This window comes from Rutilus rutilus (genome assembly GCF_951802725.1).
Source record: "Rutilus rutilus genome assembly, chromosome: 23".
In the NCBI taxonomy this organism is placed as follows: Eukaryota; Metazoa; Chordata; class Actinopteri; order Cypriniformes; family Leuciscidae; genus Rutilus; species Rutilus rutilus.
The window spans coordinates 19,382,721-19,403,304 of NC_140233.1; the positions used below are offsets into that span (position 1 = coordinate 19,382,721).

The 20,584-nt window shown below is 36.5% G+C and overlaps 1 protein-coding gene across 1 annotated transcript in view; it reads right to left on the reverse strand.

Annotated features, from left to right (window-relative positions):
* The window catches only part of gse1a (Gse1 coiled-coil protein a), a 40,870-nt gene that overhangs the window by 8,173 nt on the left and 12,113 nt on the right, over positions 1-20,584 (reverse strand). Inside the window, exons 3-9 of the mRNA XM_084397746.1 lie at positions 15,359-15,540; positions 10,985-11,148; positions 10,694-10,894; positions 7,686-7,853; positions 5,173-5,501; positions 953-1,247; positions 360-838 (exon numbers count right to left, since the gene is read on the reverse strand). Of these exons, the coding sequence (XP_084253872.1) occupies positions 360-838; positions 953-1,247; positions 5,173-5,501; positions 7,686-7,853; positions 10,694-10,894; positions 10,985-11,148; positions 15,359-15,540 (1,818 nt within the window). The remainder of the gene's footprint in view (positions 1-359; positions 839-952; positions 1,248-5,172; positions 5,502-7,685; positions 7,854-10,693; positions 10,895-10,984; positions 11,149-15,358; positions 15,541-20,584) is intronic.

Below are 20,584 nucleotides of genomic sequence, written 5' to 3' on the forward strand. Positions count from 1 at the left end.
GATAGATAGATAGATAGATAGATAGATAGATAGATAGATAGATAGATAAGATAGATAGATAGAGTGACAGATAGATAGACAGACAGACCGATAGATAGATAGACAGATAGATAGATAGATAGATAGATAGATTGATAGATAAATAGATAGATAGAGCGACAGATAGATAGACAGACAGACCGATAGATAGATAGATACATAGATAGATAGATAGATAGATAGATAGATAGATAGATAGATAGATAGATAGATAGATCTGGCAAACAAACACACAAATATTTATACGTTCTCCACCTTCAGTTCTCTGTCTGGCAAACAAATAAATAAAAGACATTTTGATATTTTCTAGCACTTCCTACCTTTCTCTCTGGCTTCCCTGCGCTTCTTCTCCTCCAGGTCTAGTTTGCTGAGGAGCCTCCTGTGCTCCTGTAGAGCCTGATCGAACACCATCATGGGGTCCGTCCTCTCCGGAGCCGGAGCCGGAGCCGGAGCCGCAGACTGGCTGAAGACCCTCTGCTGGTTCAGGAAGGTCCTCGTGGATTTTTCCAGATCCGCCAGGTATTTCCCAGACTCCGGGAGGCTGTTCCCCCGCAGGGAAGAGGGCCTGACGTCCTCTTCCACAGCCTTTGGTCTGGTGTGGCCTGAGAAAGGATGGATGTGGGACAGAGGCCGGTCTGAGGGCGAGTTGAGGAGGGAGACGGGGTTCCAGAGAGTGCTGTGAGTGGATGAAGAGGGGTGATGGTCCCGAGGAACAGCTTTAGGGGTGATGAGAGGAGGCGGCGCCCCCAAGGGTTGAGATAAGTCTCTGACACCCACATCGTTCCGGTGTGAGCTGTACCTGCAACACGAGAAAACATTTCTAGAGTGCGCCACAAGAGGGCAGTGTGATAACACACAATCAGTGTTTTATGGGGGATTTTTAAGCTGGAGTTTCCCTTCATCGGTGACCCACCTGTGTGTCTCTCTCTGTGGTTCCACTGGTTCTGCGGCCCGACCAACATCCTGGTGCTTCTCCTGCTGCTGGAACTCCGCTTTCTCCACCTTCAGCGCTGCTCTCTGTCTGGCAAGCCATCGGTCGTCCTCCTCCTGCCGCTGGAGCATCATGGGAGTCCCCATGGGCATGTGGCTTTTCCCAAACTGGAGGCTTGAGGAGAGGCCGAGGCCTGAGGTGGAGAGGGAGGAAGGAGCTCCTGAGGATGAGTACGGGCCAGACTGTGGCATGAGCAGCGACGCTTCTTTGGTTTTGTCTGTATTGAGAGACCAGAGATGCGTAGATGAATAAACATGTTCTTCTCAAAGTGAAACAACTGTAAATATTTCATTAATATCTACTAAATAAACTAGAAGGACCAAAAATGGGAACGTCATCCATTATACAGTAATACCAAGGAACAGCTTTTGTCTTCGGAAACAATCTTATTTTGAATATTTGATTTGAGCTTTTTATTTGTATTTTGTTGTCTTTTTTTTATGTTGTTAATTTTTATTAGTTTTGTTTAGGTTTTATTTCTATTTAGCTTTAATTTATTTTTATTTCAGTTTGAGTCATTTTAGTAATTTAACTTAAACTCATTTATTTCATGAGTTTGTTTCCTTGGCAACTAACAACTTATTTTTCATTTAAAAATTATTTCTATTTATCTTAATTTTTTTTATATGTTTAATGTATTGTTTTTAGTCATTTTAGTACTTAAAATTGTTTCTAATTTCCATTTAATTTATTTGTTTCTTTTTTTATATATGTGTATTTAGCTTTACAAAAACTAAAACAGAAATAATTTTTTTTAAAGCTAAATAGAAATATTGTCAAATAAAAAATTATTTGTTAATTAAAATAAGGCAACTAACCGAATTAAAAAGCTTAAGTTGAAGTACTGTAATTACTAAAACTAAAACTGAAATAAAAATAAATTAATTTTAGTACTTCAACTTAAGCTTATTTAATTCAGATAGTTGTCAAGGCAACTAACAAATTATTTTATTTTTAAGAGTTTGTATTCGTTTTTTTATATATATTTCTATTTAGCTTAAATTTTATTTTATTTCAGTTTTAGTTAGTAGTAATTTTAGTACTTCAACTTCAACTTATTCCAGTTAGCTGCCAAGGCAACATTTCTAATTTCCATTTTTTAAGTTTTTACTTTTTAGTTTCTTTTTTAAAATATTTCTTTACTAAAACAAAAACTGAAATAAAAATAAGTTAACGCTAAACAGAAATATTAATAATAAATTAAGTTGTAAATTGGAAAATTAAAATAAACAAGATTAAAGTACTAAAATTACTATAATTAAAACTGAAATAAAAATAAATTAATTGTAGTTCATGTTATAACTTGTGCTCATTTATTTCAATAAGTTTCCAAGACAACTAACAACTTATTCTAATTTTAAGTCAATAGCCAAAGTCGTAACAAAATTGTCATTTTTATTCATTTTTGATTCTTTTAAAAAAAAGCTGTAATTTATTTTTATTTCAGTTTTAGTTAGTAGTAATTTTAGTACTTCAACTTAAACTTATTTCAGTTAGCTGCCAAGGCAACATTTCTAATTTCCATTTTTTAAGTTTTTAAGTTTTTAGTTTCTTTTTAAAAAATTGTCTTTACTAAAACAAAAACTGAAATAAAAATAAGTTAACGCTAAACAGAAATATTAATAATAAATTAAGTTGTAAATTGGAAAATTAAAATAAACAAGCTTAGATTAAAGTACTAAAATTACTATAATTAAAACTGAAATAAAAATAAATCAATTGTAGTTCATTTTATAACTTATGCTCATTTATTTCAATAAGTTTCCAAGACAACTAACAACTTATTCTAATTTTAAGTCAATAGCCAAAGTCATAACAAAATTGTAATTTTTATTCATTTTTGTTTCTTTTTTAAAAAAGCTGTAATTTATTTTTATTTCAGTTTTAGTTAGTAGTAATTTTAGTACTTCAACTTCAACTTATTCCAGTTAGCTGCCAAGGCAACATTTCTAATTTCCATTTTTTAAGTTTTTACTTTTTAGTTTCTTTTAAAAAATATTTCTTTACTGAAACAAAAACTGAAATAAAAATAATTAACGCTAAACAGAAATATTAAAAATAAAATAAGTTGTAAATTGGAAAATTGTAAATAAACAAGCTTAAAGTACTAAAATTACAATTAAAACTGAAATAAAAATAAATCAATTGTAGTTCATTTTATAACTTATGCTCATTTATTTCAATAAGTTTCCAAGACAACTAACAACTTATTCTATTTTAAAATTCAATAGCCAAAGTCGTAACAAAATTGTAATTTTTATTCATTTTTGTTTCTTTTTTAAATAGTTCTATTTAGCTTTAATTTATTTTTATTTCAGTTTTAGTTATGTTAGTACTCAACTTCAAATGATTTAATTCACTTAGCTGCCAAAGGCAACATTTCTAATTTTTTCATGTATTTAAAAAGTTCAATTAAATAATTGTATTAAATAGTTCAGAGACTATCCTCAAATGCTTCAAACACAGCTCTGAACTGTGTGCTGCGATACTGAAGTTCTCCAGGTGTTTGAGAGATGAAGGCTTTGGAAAGAGACCCTAATGGATCCTGAAACCATTTTAAGTGTTTAGCTGTGAGCATGAGGGTGTTTTCATCATGAATCATGGGATTCACATGAATGCTCTCATTCATTTGCTATTATACAATTATGGAGAGCAACCATAAAACCTTCTGACTTCCATGAGATTGCCGTCAAAGCACGTCTAACAGCTCGCTACTGTATCCGGATTCATCAGACTATATTAATTACTGATAACCTTTGGCACTTTTGCATCATTCCATTATTTCTTCTTTATCACGGTTCATATTCATATTTTGGCTTAAATTTGAATCCGTTCCTCATAAATTAATATGACTTGGAATGATACTTTTATGTCTTTTTTGGAGCTTGCATATTTTGGACCCAATTGACTTTCATTGTATGGACAAAAACAGCCGATATGTTCTTCAAGATCTTCAAGAAAGTCATGACAAATGATGACAAAATGTACATTTTTGGGTGAACGTCCCTTTAAAGAGGACCTATTCTGCTTTCCCCTACTTTCTTTAGTGTGTAATGTTTCTGTTTGAGCATGAAAATGGTCTGCAAAGTTGCAAAGCACAAATTTACTCTCTATATCAGCACGCACTGTTTCAGAACTCCCTGAAATGCCTCCATTGTAGTCTTGAGTTTTCTTCTGGGATCGAACACGTCACATTATTCTTCTTTTAAATAATTCCCACCCATACGCAATCCGCAAAAAAATAACAATTGAGTTAGTTATTAGTGTGTTGAAACTCGCAGTTATGGTCAGTGGCATGACCTTTCCCAAACGCACTCAAAGCGGTTGACCAATCACAACACACTGGTCCATCCAACCAATCAGAGCACGGTGTGCTTTTCAGAAGGCGGGGCTTCACAGAGACGGGAACTAAACAGAGCGTTACTGACAGACTGGGAAGAGAGGTGCTGCAACAATGTGTAAAAAATAATGTGTTTTTAAACATTCGAGAATGAAAACCTATTCTAATCTAACCTAGATCTGTTTGGTTTTGATTATCATCTCTATTATGGTCACGCTCACATCATGAAAGTTTCTTATCTGCATGCGTTCTGAAGCCATTTCAGTCTAAACCTCTGATATATGGTTTAACTATTAAAGTAACTACTATCTCTCACGTCTTGTTGCGCTTAAACTGTCAAATACCCACAACGTTCACATAAATGTCTGTGAACATAAACAGCAGGGAACGAAATCACATGTGTTCATTAGATCTGTGTATTAAAGTGAAAGCAGCGTAATATACAGCACCTCCTGCTATATATGCGGTTAATATTAACCAAACAACAAAAGAAAAACAGACTGAATAACTTTAGTAGCTTTAATAAGAATGCATTTCTTACTTGAATGCTGCTGTTAAAAGCTCTGGCGAGTGTATATGCTAATAGGCAGTCGTGGGCGGGGCCTAAGCGTTTGTGAAACTGCAAACGGCTTATTCTGAGACCCTACTTATGATTTATGGGGATTTAATAAAGGAGTGGGTGGATTTTTACCATTGTACACATTCATGTTCAAACACCATTTAAAAGTGAATTTAGCATAGGTGCCCTTTAAGTGCTTTGTTAATAGTGTGTTGAGAATCAGGGCTGTCATACGCATCATACCCGTTCTGTTAGCAGCGAGTCTTTCCTCGAGCTTGGCTCTCTCCTTCATGTGCTGCCGGTGTGCGTACGGATGAGACTGCGAGTGAGAGATCAAGTGTTGGTTCGCCAGCGGCTCGTGGCTCAGGTGGCGTTTCTCCATGGCCTTGACCGCCTGGATCTCTCTCCCTCGCTCTTTCTTAATCTCCACCTCTCTTTCCTTCTCTCGCTCCCTGTCCTTCTCTCTCCGCACCTCCTGTTCCCAATGCCTTTCTCGTTCGATTTCACGCGCTCTCTCTTTCTCTCGTTCTCTTTCCCTCTCCTGCTGGCGAAGTTCCTCTTCCATCTGCAGCCTGCGGAGGGTCGAAACACACACACACACACAAATGGTGTGAGATGCAACACTCTCAACAGGAACAAGAAGAATAGAGTCCGCAGGAACACAGGAGAGTGTTGATGATGTTTGGAGAAGATGGCGAGAGCGTGTTTGTGTGTGTCAAGGTGACATGTGCGCGTGATATATGGGAGAGTGTCTTATGCCAATGACGGAAAGATCGTGTTTACACACAAACACCTGCAAAAGAGTTTAACTATGGAAGCATATGGCTAGCGATTTTCAATTTGAAATGTAATATTTAAAATGACAATGCATTTCTGTATTTAAATGTACATTTTCCATTACATTTGTGCAACATTTGGTGCAAAATGAAATAGTAAATATATATAATTTATATTTCATACACTACTTTTAATGTGTAAATTTAACACATGTTTTAACGCTTTATAAGTTGCAAAATTAAAATGTGATGTATGTATGACCATCTCCCATTTCTATTTTATTAAGCATATTGATCAGATATTGATAAATCTGTAGGGTCAAATTCATACTGAAAAATGTGACCGCTCTTTATTTCACCATAACTGACTGTAATGTTCAATAAAGTTACTTATTTGATGTGTAACCATCTCCCCTTTCTATTTTATAAAGCATAGCCTATTGATCAGATATTAATAAATATATAGGGTCACGGAATCTGATGGGTCAAATTCATAGAAGACCTCATAGTGGTCATAGTGACATCATCGTCTATAATTCAGTGTCACATATTTTAAAAACCGAAGCAGCACAAACAAAACTTTAACCAACACAAATGAACGAGACTATTTTATTTGAAGCATGGGGGGCTGGGTGACCTCAGAATGACCTATACATATTCTTTTAATATCTAAAAAAATCTATAAAATATAATATCTAATATTCTTTTAATACCCCCAAAATTGACAGGGCGGGAGTGGGCGGGGCCAACTTCACACAGTGATTGACAGGGCGGGCGGGGGCGGGGGCAACTTCACACAGTGATTGACAGGGCGGGAGGGGGCGGGGCCAACTTCACACAGTGACTGACAGGGCGGGAGGGGGCGGAGCCAACTTCACACAGTGATTGACGGGCAGGAGGGGGCGGGGCCAACTTCACACAGTGATTGACAGGGCAGGAGGGGGCGGGGCCAACTTCACGCACTGATTGACAGGGCGGGAGGGGGCGGGGCCAACTTCACACAGTGATTGACAGGGCGGGCGGGGGCGGGGCCAACTTCACACAGTGATTGACAGGGCGGGTGGGGGCGGGGCCAACTTCACACAGTGATTGACAGGGCGGGTGGGGGCGGGGCCAACTTCACACAGTGATTGACAGGGCGGGCGGGGTCGGGGCCAACTTCACGCAGTGATTGACAGGGAGGGCGAGGACGGGTGTGTTTGGCTCGGAATGCATTTTCAATTTGCACACTGAATTTTGCTACATTATAATTATTAATTCCATCTTGTATATTATATGTAATCAAATTTAAATGATCTATATAATTATCAAAATTAATAATAATTTAAAAATAAATAAAACACTGGTATAAATATAGAATAAATATATAATTTTTTATTATAAGGTAGTACCATATCTAAAACGGCATATTAGATTTAGTGAGAGGGTGGATATATTATGCAGTATAAACATACACATGAATGTATTCAAAATTTTAATATTAAAATAATGTAATATTATATGTAATTAATTTCACTGAATTTATCTACAGTAGTCAACATTTGAAGTGGATCAAAAAAGTTCATCAAAGTTGTCCTAAGACAAGAACGAGTATTGTTCAAAATTCATGTATAACTTTGATGAAAGGTTTTGATCCACTTCAGATGTTGACTACTGTATATATCACATATAAAAACAAAATAACATTTTATTAATATATAACAAAATTTGTATAATAAAATAAAAATAAAAATATAATTTAATATTTTAATGTTATTAGGTATTAAATCAAATATAAACAAATTCATATTACATAAAAAAAATTAATAAAGAAATACATAAAAGGTTAATAAAATTATCAACAAAGCAAAGTCTGAATGAAGTCTGGGAGAAATGACAAAATGATTTTTTTGCCAATTGCCTTGCAACCACTTTAATTATTAATTCCATCTTGGACATCCATTATACGTGGTGTGTGTGTGTGTGTGTGTGTGTGTGTACCTCTCAGAGTGTAGCGCTGACAGCGACTGGTGTGTGATGTCAGGAGGGTAAAAGACGCCCTGCATGGGCAGGTGAACAGCAGACGGGTGTAGGGTCGGCAGGGCTCCCCCCTCTGGATGCGTGTAGTAATGCGAGCGCAGGGCTGACAGACTGTAGTAGTCCTCCATCCTGATCAGACACAGAGAGAGCAGAGCATTACAGCCTCTAGAAATAACTCCCTTCTTCATTAACCTCTGTTCTCCGGCCCTCCGACATCAGCGTCACTGCCTATTTCTGTCACTGCGGTCTCACCTCCGCTCAGTCCCGCAAAGAGACGTGCTGAGGGGGTTATTTATAACGGATCAAACCGGGAATGTGTCCATGGAATATATATATGAAAGAACAGGATATTTTTTGCTCTATGCAGATAAACAAACAAAGTCCAATCCATCCAGATCAAATATTGAAACGAAACTGAGAAAATGAACTCGCTCATAAATCGTAATGTAGGGCCAGAACCATGAGAACATTAACAAATCATTGCCTGCTTTTACATATCACACATATATACACACACACACACACACACACACACACATATATATATATATGTGTGTGTGTGTTTGTGTGTACACATACATATACACACACACATATACACACACATATACATATATACATATATCTGTCTATATATCTATATCTATCTATCTATCTATCTATCTATCTATCTATCTATCTATCTATATACACATATAAATATATCCTGCGGTATAAATATATTAATCTTTTTTATTTACAAATATTTAATAATTATATGCAATTCATTTCATTAAATTATTATACAAAATTATATACAATTATTAAAATACATCACATAATTTAATAAATAAAAAAACTTGTGTAATATAGAATAAAAATATTAATTTTATTGTAGTTAATAAAAGGTATATCAGCAAAATAGACTATTTCATTTTTAGGTTTAGTGAGAGGGTTGAAAATAGTATATATTATACAGTATAAATATATTAGTATAATTAAGTATAATATTAAGTATATATTAAAACTAAATAATTAATAATCATAAAATTAATCATAATTTAATCAAAAATAAAACTGGTATAAATATATAATTAATATAATATAATATATTTATTATATTTAATAAACTATTTATTAAATATAATTGGATAACTTTATATTGATGTTTACATTAAAATACAATTTGAATAAATGTTTATTATAGTATAAACGCAACAGAAACAACACTTTAGGATAGGGAAATACTCCGTTTTTAAAGTATTTTTTGCTAAATGACTGAACAATAGAACATAAAGAAGAACAGACCTCATATCCACAACATTTTCCACCACTCAGCATCAGAAAAAAAAAAAAACGCTGGTAACATTTGAATCATCTAACAATAACTATCAGCAATGTGATAATTGTGGTGTAATATAAGCAGCTACCGGATGAGAGGACAAATACAAATATAGTTATTGAGATAAACATTTACAGACACTTTTATCCACAGTGACTTATACTGCATTCAAAGCACAGATTTTTAACTCAGGGAATGGCCTTAGCGAACTGTCAGCAGCCAAATACTGTATGTTTTTGAGGTGCATTTCTTTGTGTAAACATTTCTTTGTGTGAATATAGAGTAATATTGGTTATTAATCAGCATAAACTGGATTCTGGAGAAAAAAATTGCCTGTACGAGGTGACATTTGACCCAACCAATACTACTAAAGTAATTTGGTTTTACAGTGGCTAATTTGGTTTTACAGTGGATGTAACGTAAATTGTGTCATCAGCATAAGCCGCTTTCCGACCAAGTAGTTACAGGAACTTAGTTCTAGGAACTGTCCACTTCTAAACAGTTCTAAGAACTACTCTCCCCCAAACTCAGTTTTGCTGTTTGCGTTCGCACTGGCCAAGTGGCCATAGGAACTGGTAGGAGGGGTAAGGGAGTGACGCAAGCACGGTGACTTTTATTTTGACGGCGCGACGGACCTTTATTTTGGCGGCGCTGAGAACGCCAGAGCAAACGATGCTCGCATTCTCTGTGTTTATTAGTTAGCGATCTGTCTAACAGTACTGTTTAATATGTTATTAGATAGAACTGTTATAGAAAGTAGACAGTATATTAAAAAAAGGTTATTAGCCTATGCCGTGTGGTTGATGTGCAGTGTTGCTAGCTGGGCAGATAAACATAATCATGTTTGGCTTGGTCCCCTTAAAGTTGCGTTGGATTTTCTCTTCAGCATAAAGGTTTAGAGACCCATCTATCACTGTTTTCCATGTTTGTATAGTTAGTTTCCGGAGTAAATATATAGGCTATAATCTGTGTGTTTACATTCTAGCTGTTTTAAAAATGGCGGGTGCTGGTGTTCCGCGTGCGTTCGGTCATCAGCGTACACTAACGTCACGGGTAGTTCCTATAGTGCTGGTTTAGACCCTACTCTGAAGTAGGACATAAATTAGTTCCTCCAAATGGAGTTCCTACAACTAAAATCGTTCCTAGTTCCTGCGGTGCGAACACGCCGACATCCGGGTACTTAAGCCAATAGTTCTAGGAACTGTGAAAAGGTTCCTCCGGTCGGAAAGCGGCTATAGAGTATGAATATTTTGTGTAAGTAACTGAAGTATACTTTGGCCTTAAAGGGATAGTTCACCGAAATGAAAATTCTGTCATAATTTACTCTCCCTTCATGTCGTTCCAAACCCATCAGACTTTTGTTGATCTTCGGAACATAAATTAATGAGAAATTAAAAACACATTTTGAAGTGTCCGAGTTTTGGGTGAATAGACTTTCAATGGAGGGACAGAAATCTCTCAGATTTCATTAAAGATTTTGTAATTTGTGTTTCGAAGATGAGCGAAAGTCTTACGGGTTTGGAACGACATGAGGGCGAACTATCCCTTTAAGGCCAAATAAAAAACTTGCTCGACATGTTCGAAGGTCTAATACAGGAAGGTACTATATATATATATTCAAAAGAACCACCAAAACTACACCACATACCTGTATGAAGCAAGCGAGGGATGGGGCAAATATCCTGAGTGAAAGTACGCGAGAGAGTCGGCTGCGGTTCCTGAGCTGAGCCCTAGAGGGAGCAAAGGCATGCGCAACTCTTCAGCGGAGGCGTACGGGCGAAAGCCATCGCGAAGATACTCCTCCTGCGGAGCTCCTGCTAGCAGCATGTTAGGAACCTGTCTGGACAGGCTGAGAGAGAAAGAGAACAACAACAAATGAGGAAAAAAAGACTATACGCTGTAAGATGAGCGCGTGTGTGAGAACGCGTGAGGGACTGACTGAGCTTGAAGACGAGGGTCTTGGATGAGAGCACTGGGGGTCATGCTGAACGGGTGAGCCGGACCCAGGTATGGAGGGAGAGAGAGGGAGGTCTTCTCCTGGCCGGGTAAAGGCCGATCTGGAGCCAAACGCTCTTGGCCGGACACTCTCAGTGCTGCATCCGCCTAAAAGGGGAAAAACATTAATGATTAGGGCATCATGGGAATATATTAATACCGCTGAACACAAATATTTGTTTATATCATATATTATATCATATTATGTTAATTATATAATTTTATGCATATTTATGCTTCATAATGTAAAGGTATATGACCATTTTTCACCCTCTCACTGAACGTAAGAATGAAAAAATGCTAGTTTTGCTGCTGTACGTTTTATGAGTGATCACTGAGTGAGTGAGTGAGTGAGTGAGTGAGTGAGTGAGTGAGTGAGTGAGTGAGTGAGTGAGTGAGTGAGTGAGTGAGTGAGTGAGTGAGAAGTGAGTGAGTAGTAAATGAGTAAGTAAGAGAATAAGTGAGTGAAGTGAGAAAGTGAGTGAGTGTGAGTAAATAAGTGAGAAAGTGAGTGAGAGAATAAGTGAGTGAAGTGAGAAAGTGAGTGAGTGAGTAAATAAGTGAGAAAGTGAGTGAGTGAATAAGTGAGTGAAGTGAGAAAGTGAGTGAGTGAGTAAATAAGTGAGAAAGTGAGTGAGTGAATAAGTAAGTGAAGTGAGAAAGTGAGTGAGTGAGTAAATAAGTGAGAAAGTGAGTGAGAGAATAAGTGAGTGAAGTGAGAAAGTGAGTGAGTGAGTAAATAAGTGAGAAAGTGAGTGAGTGAGTGAATAAGTGAGTGAAGTGAGAAAGTGAGTGAGTGAGTAAATAAGTGAGAAAGTGAGTGAGTGAATAAGTAAGTAAGTGAGTGAGTGAGTGAGTGAGTGAGTGAGTGAGTGAGTATGAGTAAATAAGTGAGAAAGTGAGTGAGAGAATAAGTGAGTGAAGTGAGAAAGTGAGTGAGTGAGTAAATAAGTGAGAAAGTGAGTGAGTGAATAAGTAAGTGAGTGAGTGAGTATGAGTAAATAAGTGAGAAAGTGAGTGAGAGAATAAGTGAGTGAAGTGAGAAAGTGAGTGAGTGAGTAAATAAGTGAGTGGTGAAGTGAGAAAGTGAGTGAGTGAGTAAATAAGTGAGTGGTGAAGTGAGAAAGTGAGTGAGTGAGTGAGTGAGTGAGTAAATAAGTGAGAAAGTGAGTGAGTGAATAAGTAAGTGAGTGAGGGAGTATGAGTGAGTAGTAAAAGAGTGAGTAACAGAGTGAATACTGTGAGTGAGTGAGTGAGTGAGTGAGTGAGTGAGTGAGTGAGTGAGTGAGTGAGTGAGTGAGTGAGTGAGTGAGTGAGTGAGTGAGTGAGTGAGTGATTTTTTCTGTGCCTACACAAAGTATCAGACTCCTTATTTTGCAACAGTTTTTGGCGTGTTCAGGAGAGCAGGGTTTCATAACCCAGGGTAAAAAGTGGTGCTAACCCCACTTCAAAATTACAAGTGTGAAATGTTCCTATACTTGAGGTTAAAAGTGGGATTTAGAACGACGATAACCCGGGGTTAAGCGCAGTGTGATTGCAAGATTGCATCAAACTTCCATTTTTATTAGATATATTGTGACAATTTCCCAGGAAGTGACAATTTTGTTCTCGTGAACAAATGGGATGGAAACGGTGCTTTATTCGCAAAGTTTTATGCAATATTCCAATTTTGGGTACAAGTTAAATTCGCAACTTTGGATGGAACATGGCAAATGACACCATTCTGTTTCTCCTTTGATGGCCATTCAAAAGTCTCTTTGCTTCACAGGCAAACTGTGTGTGAACAAAACCATAACTAGATTGACAACTATTTGGCTGCTGTGTGAATATAAACAAATATAAACCTACTATGAGCCAGATTTACTAACAGCTGGCGATAACGCAAACCCTCTTTTGGCGTTAAAAAATACTGTCAAGATTTACTAATGCGCTGAAAAGGCGTGGACAGGGTTATTTTTGCGGCTGCCCTTATTGCATATGCATTTGTTGGAGTTTCCCTTTCAGATGCAAAATTTATGAGAGGAGAGCATCTGGTGCTCTTCAGTCATTTTTGACCGAAAAATTTAACGTTTTTTTTTTTTTTTTTTTTTTTACTTCATTGGAACGGTACGAAACTTGGTAAATCATTTTTGGTAAAAAAATAAAAATAAATCATGGACATGATTCGAAAAGGTCAAATGGTCCTGTAATAAATAGTCACACTTGTGCTCCTCGCGGTCGAAAATGACCACATTGGAAATTAATGGGAGACGAATTTCATCTAGTGAAAACTTTTGGTACTGCAGCCCAAACGAAATCTTACTGAAAGCTCATTTTTTGAGCCATCAAGCTCAAATTTGGAACACAACTTGTTTAGATTTATGGCTTTGATTTTCTTGCAGTTTTAGAGTAAAATGTGATTTTGAAAATATCTATTTCATATAAAAATTTTAAATAGCATTTTTGTGCATTTTTCATAACAATACACATAAAATTCTGTTACTTTTTAAAACTTTTTTCACTTCAGCGATAATCTGCCAAGTGTCGTGCTTGAAAGTATGAAGTCTGTGCTCTAAAGCATTCAAGATTTACCACAGTTTAACTTGGAAATACAATTTTCAGGTCTATGCTCAAAAAGTGAATAAATGGATCATAAATGCAGCGTAAATATAATTTAGTATAAAAGAATCCCCTAAAAAAAACTAAATGTTACATAAAAAACATTATCAAATTAAAATATAATACATTAATTTCACTGACAAAAGAAAAAATGTAAAATCTGGTCATTTTTGACCGACACGTGAAGAGCACCAGTGGGTTAAATGAATCATGCAAGGTGATTTACTAAAGGTGATGATACACGGGGCAACTTTCTGAGCAATGTTGCTGGGCAATGTTGCCATCAACGGGCAACCAGGTGAGACACAGGGCCCACAACCGATCTAAATTATCCAGATAGAAATGTATTGCCCATTTTCAATAAGAAAGTGTCCAAGCAACAATCTCTCGGCAAGATTGCCCAGCAACATTGCTCAAAAAGTTGCCCTGCGTATCATCACCTTAAGGTTTGCGCTAGTTAATTTACTGGTGTTTGCACCATTATTTACCGCCCGAAAAAAAGCATGTTTTAAACCAGACGCTATTTTGCACGGCTCTTTATTGAAATAATCCGGCTGCGTCTGTGTTCTTTCATTTGCGCGTCGCCAGTAGATCACACGAAGACCTTTCCACTCCCGTCAAATCTTTTATGGGATTGAGCTCTCACACTAATTTGCCCTGTTTAGTACATCTGACTTAATTCAGTTTCAAATAGGTTCCAAATATAGAGTCTATAGATGAAACAGCAAGCGCGTGTGTGTGTGTGGTCCAGACAGGCATAAAGAAGAGAGACAAGCATGGCTTAAAGCTGACTGAGTATCCAAAGCATTGGTCCCTCTCTCTCTCTCTCTGCCTGTCTCTCTCTCTCTCTCTCCAGGCAGAGCTACAGAAGACTCTTTGTGTAAACAGAGAGAGGGTAGTTTGATCAGGGGAAAGTGCCTATTGTCTCTCCTGATGTCCCCTGACTGGAGTGCTAAATAAACTCAAAGCCACACAGAACGAGAGCTGAACAAACCATCCATCCGAATCCCCCCCCACACACACACACACACATTCTGGCATGATCTTGCGGTCGCGCCTGAGAGTCACCGAAACTAAGGACATGCCGGACACCCACAGATCAACCCATTTGCACTAATCCAGCCCAATTTAAACCCTGCGACCCCATCAGGACCTCAATCCCTCTTCAGAGCGGGACCTGCGGTCAAGCCCTCCTGACCACACACACACATAATATCAGCCCTGAGGATGAAGAGGTCAGGAGGGATGTTTCGCTTTGTATTGATTGGCAAAGATGAAGGAAAAGGGAAAGAAAAGTCGCCGTCATAAACACACGGTTTCAAATGAATGACCTCGCACATGGCGGACTAGTTACAACTCTTTTGTGCTCACGTCAGATGATAGTTCATTTGAAAGGAAATAAAAACATGAATAAAGCACAAAACTTAAATTCTACGATTTTAGGACAGCTGAACATCTCGAAAGATTTAAATAAGCATGACTGCCTTTTGTCGTCATCAGCTTTGGTCGAAATAAAATGGACTTGAGGGACAATTTCATATTTCTCCCTCTCTTTTCCACTTCCCAACAAAACTCATGTAACAATGAAAAACAAATAATGCACATTAACTGTATACTTTTCTGTGTGGAATTTTAAGAGGGTATATCAGATAGTTAGTTGAACACACTAGCATATACAGAGGAACACAGACTAAAATGAGATTTTTTATCATCTCCATACCTGACGTGCTTCAGACCTCCAAAATCCATTGACTGTTTTAGTTGGGGCGATGGTGACCACAGGCGGGGTGCCTGTAGGCGGGACCAGGCTGGTACCCATGGCAACCCGCTTAGGCGTACTGACCGGAGAAATGTGATTGGTCACCGGGGAGGAAACATGTGATGACTCGCTACTAATAGAACCTAAAAAAGAGAAGACAGATGAATTTGAAGAGTTGAATTCTGGATAGTTTTCAATTGTAGTCTTTTAAGAAGGCATCTGAAATGATAAACTAAGTGCAACGTAGTGTTGTCAAAAACATCGATTTTTCGATACACAGATACTGAAAAATCGGAAACGCTTCCAATACTCATTTCCCGCAGAATAGATACACGATAGCAGCTGATCTTTCTCTCTCTCTCTATCACACACACACAAACCCGCCTCCCCTCACTCACATTAGTTGCATTTGCTCCAGCTGAATGTTGTTGGCGTTACAGGGCTTGAATTTCGGCGTGGGATTGCATGTATTGTGCATCATTTGACTAATTCCCACAGATTTTGTGCTCACACCCAGTAGTCCCAGTGTCCAAATATTAAACAGTCAAATACACACAAAATAATGTCAAAATGAGTATTCATGTAAACACAGTCAGTTACTGTATGTTTTAAGTAAACAGTTGATAAAGAAAATGCGTGTGTATAAACGCATGTGATCCTTGCATCTTAAAGTGACAGCAGCCTAATAAACCCGCTGCCAAATTATGAGATAATATTAAAATGATCTATATGGCAGATTTCCCCACGGTATCAATGTCAAAACTGTGGCTAGTGAAAATGCTGAGTGGCTAATCGCATATTATATTTACAGTAGTCAACATTTGAAGTGAAGCAAAACCTTTCATCAAAGTTATACATGAATGTACTTGTATTAGGACAACTTTAATGAACTATTTTTATCCATTTCAAATGTTGACTACTGTGTGTGTATATATATATATACAGACCCTTTCCAAAAAATTCGAATATCATGGAAAAGTTTATTTATTTCCATAATTCCATTCAAAACGTTAAACTTCTATAGATTATAGATTTAGGGCCCACAACTTAAACGATTTCAAGTATTTAGTTGTTTATTTGTACATAATTTGGGCTTCCAGCTCATAAAACCCACGAAAACAGGATTTAAAAAAATTTGAATATAACATGAAATCACACAGTAATTACACAGTGATACCATGGTCATTGAACCAGGTTTTGGTTATTTTGGCAGTGTGGGCAGGAGCAAATCCTGCGCTAAACACTAAGTTTCTGACAAAGAAGAGCGACGTTCTTCAATCTGAGAGGGACGTATAATAACATCACAGCCAACAACAGACTATCTAGACTAGTAGAAGAGGCAAAGAAAGGGGGATGTATTTGTACGTGTGTGGATGCCAGACAGAACTAACAACTTGTCAGATGAAGTGAACATACATCATCACTTCCCTGACTGCCAACCTCGCCGCTATCAAAGCCCCGTTGGGCTGTCAGATCAGATGCCAGTTTAAAGAGATAAAGAAACAAACACTGCCATCTCCCTGCGGTAAACACACATGAACACGCACTCATTCCTCCAAACCCCCACCACGGTAATACAGCGCTTTACTGTGATCAAAGACAAAATGAGTGTGTGTGTGTGTGTTAAGCATGCACACATACATATCTGCGTTGTCTAAGACACTCCAAAATCTAAAACAAAGACATTCTTTGTGTCTCACAACAAAATGTATAAAACTTTACATTAACAATAACGTTTCTAAGTCACATTTGATAGAAGCAGCTGCTAAATGAATAAATGTCTATGAATATTCAATGCACAGCGCTCTGGAAAATAGTATTTAATTCTAATTGGTCAATATCAGCACTGAACAATCAAATACGTTTGTATAATGTCGGCTGAATAGTATTTAGTCCATAGTGATTAAGCCACAACATGGTACGTTTACTTTAATATCTCTCATATCTTCATTCTACAGTCTCTCTATACCAAATCAAATTATAGAATTAATTGCAACTAACATATGAATCAAAACTAGCTATCAACTGAAGTAAAAACAGCCCTGGAGGACTTTGGTATTTATTTTATGATATGAACTTTAGATGACTAGAAGCAATAAAACAAAAATGTCACTTGAAAGAACAAGACACAATCAAAGACCTGGAGGAGAGAGGAAGACATAAATATGTGAGTATGTAACATTTTTTTTTTAAGTACAATCAACTTGGATGTTTAAGTCATTTCAACTTAAATTACATTAAACTGACTTTTAAAAAAAGTTGAATCTTGTATAACTTATAAAAACAAGTTGAAAATTGCTTAACTTATTGTGATGAGTTGTTGTCATAACTTATTGATCATAACTTTTTTTCATTGCAGATTAAAAATGTATCTTTTAATATTGTAACAGTGTTCTAGTTGCTAGGTAGATTAATTCCTGCATCGTAATTCCGGTTGAATTGGGATTTTAAAAGTGAGGTGGTAGATTATTAAATAATTTAAGCTCAAATCATTAGTTCACATCCATGTATTTATCTATTTAGCAATGGCAACTATAGCAGTGTAATAAGCAGGATAATGTACAGCGATATACAAGATCTGGTCACCCTCGCAATAATGAACGGCTGACTGTACATGATCCCTTCCATAATGTGCATTTCTTGTGGTTTCGATTGCAGCGAGTGTGAGTGAGAAATGACTTTTCCTCATTAAGACAGAAACCTACACAAGGCTTAAACCACACAAGCACAGAAAAAACCTATTGCCGCTAAAAGCACTATCTATATAAGACACCCAACACAAAGAGTAAAGTAGGTCAGCCCTCCTCGGAGCGCTTGTGTCTGCCAGAGAGCTGATAAGAAGTCAATACTCCGGGTTTTGTACTTCTTCACTCCTTTTGTGTTCAATTTTGCTTTACTCTTTTACATACCTGCTAGATTTCTACCTAGAAATCACTGAAAACTAATAGTAAACGGTTTATATAAAGGGAAGTGCCACTATTACTATATTGCCAAAACTTATGGTTCGGGTTTTCTCAGAAGAGAAATAAACTCTACACTGTATACTACGGATATATATGATAACTCATATCGGGGACTTCTTGTAGTTCAAATCTACATTTTTTGCTTTGTAAACAATAAAACGGGTGAAAAATAGCCAAAACTTACATCGAAAGTGACTTGTAACTTTAGAAAAGAAGTAACTTGATTGTTTTGTATGTGCACATTTTTCAAAAACTTCAAGAAAATATAATTTTGATGAAATAAAAGACCACTTAAGTTAAGTGTACTTAAAGTACAGTTTCGTGACTGTTTCTTTACACACTTACTTTAAGCACACTTTGCAATAATGTCAAATAAAAAGATTGAATTTCAGAAGTACACTTATTTCGATGTAATACTAAATCACATTAAAAAATTAAGCCTTTTTTTAAGATTTACGAAATTAAATTAATAGTAAAATTCCATCAAATTGAATTTAAAAATCCTTACGTATTTTAATTGAATAATTGATTAAGGATGGTTGAATTATTCAATTAAACTACGTAAGGATTATTCAATTTAATTTGATGGAATTTTACTATTTACTAAATTTTTTGAGTGTGTAAAGTACATGATTATAATTTTAACTGTTATTCAAGATTACATTTAAAGTTAATATATTTTAAAATGTACTAATCTGCAACTACAAATGGGGAATTACAAATATATTTAAGTACATGGCACACAAGTTTCAATCAAAATTACATTTTAGTTAACCGTAAATTCTTGTCAAAACATTCAACAGAAGCCTTTAACCAAATTTCAATAGAGATAATTAAGAAATGTCACAGTCAGATGTACTTTAAGCTCTTTAAGTTCAACTAATTGCATTTAAAATAAATTTAAACTATGATACATTTTTTATTTAATTATACATAACATGCAACAACACATTCAATTCACATTTTGCACTTAAGTATATTGTTATAAAGTATCTAATTTTTTAAAGGTATGCTAAATTGTACTTCTTTTTCACAAGGGTAGCTAGCAATGGGCAAAAACCACTCACAACACAACAACCTAGATGCTAAAAAAAAAAAAGAAAAAAAGAAAAAAGTAAACATCTAGTTTTACTTTACTCTTTTATATATTTACTATATCTTTATCTGATCGATTGTTTACAGTCATGCTATCAGTCAAACTCTTGAGGGAACAAAGAAAGTGAGAGAAAGAAAGTTGAGAAAATACATGTGTATTTGGGTTGGTGGGTGTGTGTGTGTGTGTGTGTGTGTGTGTGCGTGCGGGGGGGGGGGGGGGGGGGGGGTCAGTTATGTACTACTACAAGCATCAACAAGGACACATTCACAAAAGCATATGTGCATTCGGAGAAGCACACACACACACACACACACACAAACCAAAAGCCCCAAAGCCACCAAAGCCTTAAACAAAAGACAGCTTTTCCAAACAGGCTTAGCAATCTGAGACAGAGCATTGACTGTCATTGAATTACCCTAGTCAAAGAGTGTATGAATGCATAAAGTGGTAAGCAAAGGCAGAGCAGTATGCACAGTGTGATAAACTCACGGAGACAGCAGTAAAAAGACACTTAGAGAAGGTCTATAGAAATTACTGGCGTACAAGCTCTTAACCAATCAATATAATCCCTTTCTCTCCGTCTCGAAGCTTTAGAGAGAAGAATGTCATGATCACTCACAATGGATCATGTCGATAAACACATGGCCAAACCATGAGAAAGCTTTAGACAGTGTTAGATCATTTAGGCCGCTTGTTTTTCTTGACAACATAATGCAATTGAATAGCTACTTTCAGTTTCAACCCATGTTTTTATTTTTTTTTATTGTTTGTTTAATGTAAGTTGAAAAAATTGACAGCAACAATTTTGTGGATCTTACATGCCACGCCAAGACAACAGTAGAAAACATCGTCTGAGAACTTGATATTGTATGTAATGAGCATTATCAGAGTTTTTGTGTGAGTGTGTGTGTGTTCAGGTTTTTTTGGCGTTGACTACAACAATTACACAGACAGATGGGCAGCTGAATGTTGTGCCAGCCATCTGAAATGCTGCAAACCCATATGCAAATATTATTCAAATCTATTCACAATTTGTTGACAGAAAGCACCACCCACACTCATACACACGCTGAGCAAAGAATGGATGTCCATATTACACGCATACATATGGCGGTGCGCTTGTTTACA